This window comes from Protomyctophum bolini, assembly GCF_963924005.1.
Source record: "Protomyctophum bolini genome assembly, chromosome: 8".
In the NCBI taxonomy this organism is placed as follows: domain Eukaryota; kingdom Metazoa; phylum Chordata; class Actinopteri; order Myctophiformes; family Myctophidae; genus Protomyctophum; species Protomyctophum bolini.
Window position 1 is genome coordinate 27,372,460 of NC_137869.1, and position 13,017 is coordinate 27,385,476.

A 13,017-nucleotide genomic window follows, 5' to 3' on the forward strand; every position below is an offset into this window, starting at 1 on the left:
GTCCACTGATCTCTGGCTGAGTCCCATTTCATGGAATGATGAATTGTTGCTTGGGGTGACGTCATGCTCGTTGTTTCGAATGTCGGGAGCTAGCGCTGGTTAGGAGGCCGCGCGCACGCCAAGAGGACAGAAAACTTGTCCAAATCTGAAGACCAAGGTCGTCGACAGCCCTCGGTACTTTGAATTTCAGGTATCGCTTTTGCCCTGAGTGACTTTGTGACATATTCGTAGCCGATCGAATCCCCGTTAAACGTTATGCCAGACCGCTGTCGCGATGCGCACCGTATCTGGTTAGCTGGTAGTGTTAGCTGCCTGGCTAAAGGGCTGCTATAGCTAGCTATCGTTTTACGTGTCGGTTGGGGTTTATTTAAGTCTGGGTGCCATCGGCAGTTACAACGGTCGTTTTCAGTGAATGTGTGTTTTACTTTGGAATTGTCTGTTAGTTGTGTAGTTTTGGGGGTATGTTCCGTCTCCTTTCTTTTCAGTGTCACATCAGCCACAACAAGTCGGCCAGCTGAGCTGGCCCGTTGTTGAGCTAACATCGCTGCTAGGTTTTAAATAATACTTAATCGCACGACCGTGTCGCTGGACAAAAATGACGTAATTTCAACTAAAAACAACACATCGAAACATTTTTTTCTGAGTTTAAACTAGTTACGTCATTTGTTTTTGTCCGGTGACACGGTTGCGCGACAAAGTGTAAATGATCCTGTACATTATATTTGCATTGAGCCCAACAACAAGCAGAGGACAGAGATTGTTTTTCTGCTGCGGACAAAACTAAAAGTGTGACAATGACAATCAGCCGTAAGTTGTTTATCCAGCTCTACTCGGCCAGCAGGATACACGTTTATTATCAGGTGCTTTTGTTCCATTTGTTTTCGCGTACAGACTTGTGCAGACATTTCTTTGCTTTTGTTCTTTGTTGTGAACTTTGCTGGTGCCTGATCATCAAAACATCTTGCTGTGCGGCGCAGGCACATCTACTGTACAACTACAGTAGCAAACAAACAACCCATCTTTCTGTTGATGTTTTTGTTTAATATAAACCCGCTTGTTTGCATTGCCTTCCCAGTTTTTGTGATTGTTCCTCCTGACTGCCATGGCAACACTCTAGTTCATAATACCGATCATCATTGTTGGTACAGTAAAGAGGAAAAATGCCCATTTAAAGTGTTCTTATTTGGGGTTTTTCACGTTCAGACTATGTCATTCTCAGTTGATCATGGCAAAGTCGAATCCTGCTTCTTTGGCATTATTGTGGTGGGGAACATAAGCTTGGTTGTTAGTTTTCATTAGAGCAAAATGGCCCCTTTGAGTTAGAAAATTACGATCTAGCGTTCTATGCCTGTAACTATAACCCTTACAATGATACGACTATAACCCTTACAATTACACACAGGTCTCCCTCTACTTAGGGACACATACTTACCTATGTTCCCCAGGTTCTACTGTATAGTACAAAACACTGTCCTTAAACCAGAAACCTAACGCTAACCCTAAACCTAGCCCCTTTCGGGACCCTCGGTTAAGCTTTTCTGAAGTTTGGACATTGCTTAACCGTAGGGGCCCTAATCGGTTATTCCACTCTCGTTGGGATGCAGATGTACCCTCCGTTCACATCGAGCGGCACGCCGCTTGAGTGTTTGTGAGATGTTTCAATGATGCATAAAGCGGCTATAGGAGACAACAGAAACGTGGGAGAAATCGCATTAACCGCCGATGCAGTTAAGTCATTTTAATCTTTAAAAAAAATGTTTTGGCTTCTCTGAAATTCTCTCTTCCTCAATTCCTTGACTGACTTGTTGAGTTCCCATTGTACCGCCTCCTGAGTGGCGACTGGCTAGCTGCACGTCCTAGTAACTGCCTCTGATTGGCCGACCGCGTACATGCAGGATGTTTATAATGCTGTTGTGTCGTGGGAGGCGGGACATGGGAAGTGAGGAAGAGAGAATTCCAGAGAAGCCAAAACTTTGAAAAAAAGAATAAAAATACGGCATCGGCGGTTAATGCGATTTCTCCCACGTTTCCATTGTCTCCTATAGTCGCTTTATGCCTCTTTGAAACATCTCACCAACACTCAAGCGGCTTGCACGGAGGGTATGTACATCTGCATCCCAACAAGAGTGGAATAACCGATTAGGGACCCTACGGTTAAGCGATGTCCAAACTTCAGAAAAGCTTAACCGAGGGTGCTGAAAGGGGCTAACCCTAAACCCTAAGGTAAGTGGGGAACATAGAACCTGGGGAACATGGGGATGAGTGATGACCCCCTCTAATACTCCAATGCCAGTCTCCAAGCTCTTTTAGCTAGTTGGAAAAAAGAATCACCATTATAGCCTCAGTCCCAGCCTTAATCATCTGCGAAGAGAAAAGCCTGGTCACAATATAAGGCAGAGATTGCATAGTCGGAAGTGTCGGTCCGGAACTTCCGTCAGATGTATTTCCCCCGGATACGATATTTTTCGACCAATTCACAACACTTGTTTCATAAACGGAGAATGTAAACAGATTTGTAAAGCATCAACGTCATTTCCTTGAGCGGTACTTCTTCCAAAATCCTGCTACTTCCGCCAAATTCCAGCAATGCACTCTACAGCGTAGGTCTTGCCCAGCGTGATCACCATATAACAAAATAGACAGTAGACTGGACACTAATAGTTTTGACTAACTCTTCCAACCCTATTTTCAGGAATATCCTCTCCCGTCCCCCTCACCCCTTTTGTCAGAGAGCATGGCTCAGGAGGCCAATCAGACGCAGGTGCCAATGCTTTGCGCGATGGGATGCGGTTTCTATGGTAATCCACGCACCAACGGCATGTGCTCGGTCTGCTACAAGGAACACCTGCAGAGACAACAGGGAGGGGGGCGATCTAGCCCCCCAGGAGAGAAAGGTAGGAAGATGGTTAGAGGGCTGACCTAAAAATAATAATAAATAAAAGTATGGGTCAGGTAAGGACAACAGTAATGTTACCCCAAAATGGCCTAATGGGGGTGCTAGAATCTGCTAAAAGGGTCTGGAGAAAATCTGGCTGCCTGTACTTTGGCATTAGAAAGCAAGAGAGTGATCTCTCCATTGTTAGTTGACAATGACTCATAGCACATCATGCTAGTACAGTGCAGAGCCATAGAGTAAGACAGAGTTACAACAACTCTGTTCACTTCATGGGGCCAGTCCAATGGCGGCTCTTCTACATAGACTTCTATTGGCGAATAGGGACACCGGAAGTTTGCGGAATGCATTGGAGTCATGGACTCGCGCGAGTACATGAACGTGCTGTTTTCGGCCCCCTCAATGTCGCAACTCTGTCTATACTCTGGCTCTGGTACAGTGTATAGCATCACAATGTTATGTCAAGTAAACAAACATAGTGTGACCTGTGAGGATAAATTGAAAATCCTGCAAACCCTTTGGGGGTTTTCCTGCACAATCCCTGTTATGTTTCTTTATATATATATATATATATATATATATATATATCTTTTTTTTATCACGCCCTTGTGTTCTATTAAATATTAGCATGTGAATTCAATACAGGTGGAAGGGTTGTGGTGGACGTGTGTGAGCTATCAAATTGTGTTGTGTCCTATTCTGCACAGTTGCGACATCACCAGCAGGGTCCCCAGGAGCAGTCGCTTTGTCTGTAGAAAGCACGACCCCAGAGCCTTGCACAGAGGGGGTGGGAACTCCACCTGAAGATAGGACACCCAGGTATGTTGAATGACCGACAGGAAATCTGCTCAGCCCAGTTGACTGCGAAACGCATGGTTTCTAATCACGTGTGTGTGTGTGTGTGTTTCAGCCCCAGCTCACCCAGCCCTGTAACCCAGCAGATGACAGCAATGAGCATTTCCCAGGATTCAGCAGCTGTAGACTCGGACCGGGCTGAAGCAGAGGAAGAGGAGGAGGAAGGCACATCCAAAAACACAGGTCAGACAGGACCACAGAGACGAGACATGCATGTTGACTCTAACCTGCAACGCACTGTCAGGCTACATTGAGCCTTGGTGCCCGTACAGATACAACAGCTTTTCGGGACAAAAATCTTTAAATGTTGAGGTTTTCTATTTTCAGACAGCAACCGAAGAAGGATAGACTGGTGTAACTGAGCTCATCCAACTTCTCTTGTTCTCTTGTACCAGAGCCAGTAGGAGAAGCGGCACAGACTTCTGATGGTGACCAGACTCCAGACAAAAACAAGAAAAAGAACCGCTGCTTTACCTGCCGGAAGAAAGTGGGCCTCACTGGTGAGGAAGAGAGTTTCAAGTTATACACGGCAATTGATTCTACCGCAGTTAACTACTGACACTGTTCAAAGGTTTATGGGTCACATAAGCTGTGAGCTGAGATAATTTTTATTACCCTCGCAGTTTCAACTATTTCAAATTCAGGTGCACATTTCTCATTTTTATTAGTTTATTTTAAAAACTTATTAGACTTCTGTGGACCTTTTGGGACACTATCCTATAGATTGATGTCGTTACTTGCAACATATTGGTCCTTTAGTGCAAATGTGTGGTTGTTGGATTGAATACTATTGCCAGAGTGCCCTTTGGTACCAGAGCGCATGTTGGCACCAAAGTGGACCAGTAGCAAAGAAGAACTCTTATTTAACTCTTATTTATGGGATTAGGTCACATTCTCAGAATGTTCTGAGGGCTAAAATAGCTAAGGAAACCAAATCATGTTATTCATGGTATTTACATCATGAGTGATCATGGCTCACTAGGACTCTGCAAATACACTGAGTCATTTGGGTTTGTGTGTGTTTCTGAAATTACCTTTTGATTGGTTGAATACTTTACAGGTAATAGAGTCAAATGTTTTGCTATAAGGATGACACCAAAATCCCCAGGGGCTTGTTTCCATTTGACTTGTTCTCTTGTGCTCTTCAATATGGGCCATTCTACCATATTCATGTTGCACCAGATCTAAGGGACACATATTTAGTAAAGGCACACTCAATTATCATATTGTATATTATAATATTTTATTGGAATATATTTCCTCTCACAAAATTTGTCACTACCGAAACATAGACCTTTAACTTCGAATAAAGATACATTTTTTTCCTTCCCTGTACAGACTATTTTAAATAATTTATGTACCGGTAGGTGGTTCCACAATTAAATACATTTAAATTGTTAATGTTAACAATTTTTAGAGGACGGGGACAGTGGACTACCGTACTCCCATTCAACAGCACCAGTTGCAGAGGGGAGCACATACGCCTAATTTATGCCTCGTTGCATAGAGAGGAAAAATCGGCCAATATCGGCCAAAATCATATTTTGCCCATATTTCCGTTATCAGTGATATCGGCACCGATAATCGGTTGATCCCTATTTCCAAAATCACCATTCTCAGTCCATGATTTAGGCAAATTTGGTCCACCCCACCTACCACTGTAGTAGTTGAGAGCAACATACTGCAGGCTAGTAGTGCATTTCACGGTCCAAGCAAGGCATTTCACAATGCACTGCTGGCTTGCACACCAATGCTGAACTGGTCAGCCTAAAAAAAGTCTCCTGGAGTCAAGCTCGTAATACTTAAAATCCTAATCCTAAAAACTTTGTCTCTCTTTGTCTGATGAACTGGTTTATTTTGATTAATGTCAGATCTTTGTCTATCTTTGTTTGTTTTCCATAGCGAAATCATACTGATAAATTCTTTGTAAACACAATTTGCAGTTAACACAAGAATAACACATTTTCTTTTGACTGGCCTCTTCAAATATGAATCCCCCCACCACTGACCTTTTTTAAACTAATTTACTACCGCGGTTGCGCTCTTTCAAATGGTCCTCACCGCCGGCCATGGAAAAGGTGTCTTATATTTTGAAAACCCGGAACCGGATGTAGTTATCGGTCATTACTGTGATGTTAGTGGCGGTGCGCACAGTCGCAGCGGCTCGGTGCACTCCCCAGCACATTGTAATTTTGTTGTACCTGTACCTGTTACAATGACAATAAATATCTATTCTATTCTATTCTGCTGCTCTGCCACTCGGTACGTGACTTTCATCAGAAGCGTTAATATTGTAACCGCGAGGTAGCCCGGATTATTTATTGAGCTCCTAACGTCAACGTTCTGTATAATCACCTCAATGTGAGCCTCAATTCTGAGAAGAAACTAAAACGCTGTTAAAGATTGTGGCTTATAATGGAAGTGGATAGAGGGCAAACATTTAATTGACAGACCACAGTGGAAGCAAGCGTTGAATAGCGTCGGGGAAGCTAATGTACAGTAAATATAAAAGAGGCTATTCTGGATCAATAAATAACCGTAATAACTCGTCCAGCTCGGCTTTGGCAGCCATTGAGTTTAATTGGCAAGCATTTAAAAAACAACAGTGTCACCAATCAAAAGCACCAATGTGGCTTGTTTCTTTTGTGGTCCACTATGACATACTGTGTACAGTGTACAGACTACAAACAACCATATGTGCAACAGGCAGCTACAGTAACACATAGGATAGAAAGACTATGGCTAGAAGGCCTGCAAGTGGAACATGAGGTCAAAAACCATACAGTAACCAATATCAAATGCTCTGCTTGATAACTAAGTGTAAAATAGATCATAATAAACAAAGGTCTGAGAGGGATGTTAATGATTCATCAACGCTTGATTATAAGAATCAATCAACTTTAACCTATAGAAGGTAGACACTTAAGAGTAAATGAGTGACTGATAGAGTACACGACTACAGTACATCCACTGGATGGTGCTGTAAGTGATATATTACCATATATATTATATATTTTAACAAAAAGCTTTTTATTAATGCGTTAAAGCTCTATATTCATATATATTAATTATAACAAAAAGCTTTTTATTAATGCGTTAAAGCTCTATATTCATATATATTAATTATAACAAAAAGCTTTTTATTAATGCGTTTAAGCTCTATATTCAAACGATTATTTGTTCAGTAACAGGGGTCTCCTCGTCTCTCCAGCTCTAGTAAACGGAAAGTAATTTTTCAGTTGGGTTGCCAATCATAAGATTTATCAGCGTAAAATGTATAGTGATCTGTTTTGTTTTACACTTTGAGTGGTGCTCCAAGGAACAGCAATGTGTGTCTGTATATCTCCATGTACGTCCCCATGTATGCATGTCCAAATGAGTACGTCAATAGCATTGGTTGATTTTGTAAAGGCTAGGAAGAAACGGGTCTGGTTTTTTCACGTCTTTTATTGAATGAATTTGGTATCCCAAACTGATTTTTCTTTTTTTTATGGTGTTGGGAGGCTGGGGATCAGATTAATCTGACATGTGACCATTGCTAATAGCTGCTGCAATGACAGAATTCCCCCCACAGAGATGACTCTGTGTCTTGGATGTTGATTACTGTTGACCATGTTTTTTCTTTTTTTTTAAGGTTTTGACTGTCGCTGTGGTAACCTATTCTGCGCCATTCATCGCTACTCTGACAAACATGACTGTCCCTACGACTACCGGGGTGCAGCTGCTGCCCGTATACGCAAAGAGAACCCCATCGTGGTGGCTGAGAAAATTCAGAAGTTATGAGGACTGAGCACTTTATTATAAAGTCTCTCCCGACACACAGTGTGAATACAGAACAATGGCGACTTGGATGAAAAACATGATGAAATGGCTTCATTTTTTCATGGTAGTCTAAGATGGGTGGGGTGGGGTGATGCAGTCACGGCCCCTGTCCAGACGCTCCCTTCAATACCATCTCCCTTTCTCTCTCTCTCCACCTGCGACTGCGATTGAATGCATTTGTGAGTGTGAATGAAAGTGTGTGTGTGCGTGCGTGCGTTTCACAGAGAGTCGGGGAGAGAGCAGTAAGGATATGGTGGGCATTAGTGTTGCTGTGGGGAGGGAAGACATTTAATTAATTTTTCTTTTTGTTTTCTTTTTTAATCCCTTTTTGTTGTTTCTCAACTTGGGAAACATGTGAGTTTATTTTTATACAATCCCTGTGAGGTAGTTAAATGAGACAGGTGTAAGCTGTTTAAGAGCGCTGCCACAGCTTGGCTGAGGACAAAATGACAGAGAAAGGTCAATTGGGAAGGCTAGTAAGCTAAAGAACCGACTGGGTCCTTCCATGTATCAGCAAGGACTTTTTAGGGCATAGATTATCCCCCCCAGACTAAAAATGATGTCAAATTGACCTATTTGTTTTATTTTCTTCTCTCTTTCACATACCCTTATTCTTTGGTTCACAAGAGGTTGAACTTCCAGGTCTCTGCATTTTCCAGGGATTCTCTTTATATCGTGTTAACATACGGATGTTGGGTGCATGAACAGTTATTGGAGTGGGCAGGAGGGGAGGGGATCTATTGAGAACTTTGACTTAAGTGAGTGATTGAATTCTGTTTTTTTCCCCCTTTGTTTTAATGAGCGTATGACATCAGAAGATCTATATTAATATATTGTAGTTAGCTTGAACTGTGTGATTGCATTCTATTTATTTTATTTTTTTCATCATTTGGTTGGTCTGTGCTGGAGGATTGGCAGCATGTGTCAGCAAATCATAGTGATTTGCACTTAACCTTTTCAATTATATTTAAGTGATTCCATTTTGATTATGTAACCATTTGAAGAAAAAATATATACAAGCTCTGATATATGATGGAGTAGAGTCCAGTTAATCTGTTAAAGATTGTGCAGTAAAATGTCAGTTAATTATTTTATTTTATTCTCCTTTTTTTTCTCCTCTTGGATTTGGACACCAAGCACAACAAAATAAAGTGTTGTCAACTGCAGAGCACAATACAACATGTATGCCACACCACCTCAGTTATTTTCAGCATCTGGGTCATTTCTAGTTTTAGAGCTGATCAGAGTATAGGGGGCTTGCAGAACAATTCTTGCTGATTAGTCGGACATCTGGTTATAGTAAGGTGTAGTATTGAGCTCTTGAATGCCCTTTTTTGTTCTGTGGAAGCACGCCAAGTGGATATCCATGTTTCTCCAACCACCAGCAGACCACTGACACATGCTGAATGAAAACTGAACTGGGTTGCAATGACTCTGTATGGTGATATGGTGACACCTTTTGCTCTCAGCTGAAGTGAATATTGTTGCAATACTACGGAGATGCAGCGTGCTGTGCTTTTATGATGTGCTGAAGTTGCAGAAGAGTCCTTGCTATGAAGATCGCTTCTAGCTAGCTACTCCTAGGAAGATCCAATTTGCATGCATATGTGTGCAGTCAGACACATTATTTTGTAATTGACTGCATTTTTTTGAAAATGAAGCAAGAATGTTTTAAAGAGACTGCAGTAGCACAATGCATGCATGGCTGGAACCTTGGCTGACCGAGGTTCAAATTAACAGGACTCTACTGTTTCAAATGTAAATACCATGTTGCTCCTATCCATAGTATAATCCTATGTAGATTGTTGCCAGAGTCAAGGGGGATTAAGGTAAAATAGTAATGTTGTATAAAAGTGCTTTTCATAATTATCCAAAAGGAAAAAAAGAATGTGCCTGAAATGGCACCTATTTGTTTTCTTTTTACCCCTTTAATTCACTGGTTTATACCTGCCTAGTATAAGGGGGGTGGGGGTAACTATTGTCAGACTAGAGAAATTGTACTGGCTTGTAACCACCACTAATGTCCTCATGCAGGATTGCTCCAAGATCCTCTTTACTGACCAGCAGCTCCATTTGGCATTTCTATGAATACATTACCCATATATGTAAAGTATTGATAAGAACTGGATCATCTTCTCTGAGCAAGGGGCCCCTAGGTTTGCACTGGCTTTATAGTGTTCAAGATGTCCCTACATGCCTCTACTGTTAAGATTTTTGTATTTAGCCTTGCTGAAGTACAGGATCCTAATCCATGCCTTTATTGTTATAAATGACTGTTCATAAGATAGAGATGATATTGAAAGTAGTTATGCCTATGTGAGGTGTACACAGAGATTCCCTGCTACAGGCTTCATTTTGGTCATAAATAATTGCGCTTTTCCTTTGTCTTAATCGTCATTAAATATATAAGGCTCTGAAGAGATGCAATGAATGGGCTGAATATGCATTTCTAGAAGTCCACATTCGTTAAGTGATGAGAATTACTCAATTTCTCCATAGCATATCACCTGTTTGCTTGGCCTGTATTCATCCATCTCTCCTGTGATTGAATAATTAGCCTTTGTCATGATTCCCTAGAAAGTCTTACTGATGGTCAGGTCTAACTGGATCAGTGCGAATGGCGTGCGAACTGTGAGACTTCAGGGAGTTAGGGCCGATTCATACTCCTATTTTAGAGCCGAATAAAAGTCGGTTCGGCTCTGTAGAGCCTACAATTTGACGTCATTTGAGGTTCGGGGGGGCGGGTACCGTCCTAAAGTCGGCTCTTCGGTGCTACTGAAAATTTCTGACGAGCCGAAATCATTTCGGCACTACAGCGCCGAAACAGGAGTATGAATCGGCCCTTAGAGTTATCAGCATAGTTATTTCAATTGCTCACTAATGATCACTGACTTCAAAAATTAGTTCATAGTGATTGCTGTGTGATGGAAATGTACATTAAAATATTATTTCAGGATACATGTGAATGGACCGTCCCAACAATTTCCCAGTGTGTCTTGTGTGGTTACGTGCTTATAAGCAATTCTGCCTTGCCTGCTGGTTTGAGTTTCACTCTAAAAAGCTGGCCCTTAGAAGATACTCCCCTTCCCTTGACAGATCTAAGATTAAGAAACTACACCTCTTTCCTGTTTCCGACTTGATGTACATGCCGGGTCTACAGCACTTTTCATGTGAACAGGAGGGAGCATTTCTTGAAATGGGGCACAGTTCTGATGGGTTTAGACGTCCTTTTAAGCTGCAGACTTAAATGAACTGAACCATTCTGTCTTTCACTGTGTGTATGATTGTTCAGATGTGTGAACGTTATGCTTGTCATGGTTTTACACATGCTGTTTTATATTGACTGCTCATATCACCCGGTATTTTATTTAATTTCTTTTTTGTGGAAATGTGAGCGGTTTGAATGTAAACCACCACAATTCATGCAATGGAGTGTCATTTTTCATCAAGCTATACCTAGCTAGTTGACGTGTTTATTTTGGGGTTGGGGTTGTTTGGGGAGCAGATAGAACTGAGATTGATAAATTACTGCAGTTCTGAGTGTTTTTTGGTGAGGGATTTGGCACCAGCAAACTAACTAGATATCCTAAATATTATTACATTATACTTTTTTCCCTTGTTGATTTCATGGAGTTTTGATGTGTTCGATCTTGTCTTTAGCACAACTTTACATAATCATTGTACTCATCAAACAAGGCTTATGGTTGATGGTAGTGACGGTGATAAATCTGCTTAACCATGTGTGACTGAATAATATGGTTAATATTCTCTTGTGTTTTACAGCAGCACATGACATGGTATCTATTAGAGACAGTGAAGATGAAGTCACTATTTCTGTCTCGAGGTTGAAGGACACCAAATGAGTTCTAGAATGTTCACAGAGTTGATAGTTCTGTCCTGCAAGAAAACCTTTTGGCACTCCAGTCCCCCAGAAACACCACCAGATAACTTTTCGTTTTGTTTTTCTTACAAAAAAAAGAATAGGATTGTATGATGTGTAAGAGTAAGTATAAAACAAATAAAATCACAAAGTTTATTTTAAATTACACTTGTTTTTTGCATCTATTTGCTTAATTTGAGCATTTTGTTCTGCAAAGGCTTGAGAGGCAGAAACGATCACTAACAAGGTAACTCAAAAAGCTGTTGTAGCCTACATATATGCACAGTAGGCCTACCGCTTTGTACTTATGTATTTTTCTCAGACTCAGCAAAACGCCATAGAGACAAATGGCTGTACACAATGTCACCAAATGTTTAGCTGGAAAGTATGCTGGCTGTAACAGGAATTTACCATGAGGTCCGTCACCCCACAGAGTTCAATACCTTCACTCATACTAAAACCCGATACTCATGGTTTGTGTGTATGCTCTATAGCCATTAGGATAACCCATTACCTTATACATAAAAAAAATATGTAGTTACAAACCATTCCATTTATGTATAGCTATTAACTACAGTACACTAATAATGATTGGCATCTGCTCCTTTTTATTTATTTATTAACGGTTTTGTTAGTTTTCTTTAAAAGAAAAGCATGTAACTTTTACTAGTATTCTTTATTGGCATGCTATTTTTAATGAAACAAATGTTCATATTGGGCCAGGCTATGGTGTAAGGCAGATGCATATTCGTGTACTTGTCGAAATCATGTTGTTTACTAGCCTAGCCCTAGTATACATATTTAGGTAATCGCAAAGACTTGAGCAAACCGGATTGTTCTATCTACGCACATATAACAGTAGCTCATACAGTACCAGCAGGGAGCCCTGCCCACTGCCACATCAGCGGCAGCCCCTTCTCTACATTGGGCCTTTTTGCAGGTATTAACATCTGTATCCAATTTACATGACCCTAAGCTACATTCCTGGCTGACCTGGCTGCTGTCAGACAAATGCAAGCAACCAAGTTGGATCGTCAGACCAAGTGCATTGAAAGTTTCTGTTGAAAGTTTTACACTTTTTGTGACATCTTTATTGTTATCACCTGTTCTTCAGTGAAGTTCCTCCTTTACCAAACAAAGTATTAGGCCTACTATTAACCAACTAGGTGGTTCCTGGAACAAGGTTTCCCTTCCATGAGCACCTCATCACCACTATCTATTCTCTACAGTTGACTCCTACCTTTCTCTCAGTGGTTCTCAAAGTAAATGAGGTGGAGCCCCAGGGGACAGCTGGGTCCTTGAGCCCCCCCCCCCCCCGTTGAGAACGACTTTCATCACTTGCTCAAGCACAGAAGCACATCAACCTGTTGATTGATTGTTAAACCACAAGCTCATAAGAACATCAAAGAGAAAAGTTTTGGTGTAGAGTGATATGGAAGTTGGATTTAACAACATACAGTAGTCTACTCTATATATTCACTATACTGTCATATTTGAGACACAAAGCCACAACTTATACCCATGATGACGAGGCAATGGAAATTGGAAAATGTCTCCGTCACATCCT

General features: G+C 41.2%; 1 protein-coding gene across 5 annotated transcripts; it reads left to right on the forward strand.

Moving 5' to 3' along the window:
- The first annotated feature begins 51 nt into the window (after window positions 1-51).
- Window positions 52-11,613, forward strand: LOC308319704 (AN1-type zinc finger protein 5). 5 transcript variants are annotated; one of them, XM_080769850.1, is made up of 6 exons: window positions 52-190; window positions 2,693-2,894; window positions 3,601-3,712; window positions 3,804-3,931; window positions 4,144-4,248; window positions 7,383-11,613. In XM_080769850.1, the coding sequence occupies exons 2-6, from the start codon at window positions 2,735-2,737 to the stop codon at window positions 7,529-7,531; spliced, it is 654 nt and encodes a 217-aa protein (XP_080625976.1). In that variant the 5' UTR covers window positions 52-190; window positions 2,693-2,734; the 3' UTR covers window positions 7,532-11,613. The 5 variants fall into 5 exon arrangements, with proteins under 5 accessions (XP_080625976.1, XP_080625977.1, XP_080625980.1 ...); XM_080769851.1 differs by having other exon boundaries at window positions 66-174; XM_080769854.1 differs by lacking the exon at window positions 52-190 and adding an exon at window positions 218-807.
- Window positions 11,614-13,017: the final 1,404 nt, after the last annotated feature.

What these genes read in the sequence shown, in the direction of transcription:
- LOC308319704 (XM_080769850.1), top strand. Translation starts at nt 2,735, where the DNA reads ATGGCTCAGGAGGCCAATCAGACGCAGGTGCCAATGCTTTGCGCGATG. An exon ending in TAGCCCCCCAGGAGAGAAAG is followed by an intron (nt 2,895 to 3,600) that starts GTAGGAAGATGG and finishes TATTCTGCACAG; the next exon opens with TTGCGACATCACCAGCAGGG. An exon ending in CCTGAAGATAGGACACCCAG is followed by an intron (nt 3,713 to 3,803) that starts GTATGTTGAATG and finishes TGTGTGTTTCAG; the next exon opens with CCCCAGCTCACCCAGCCCTG.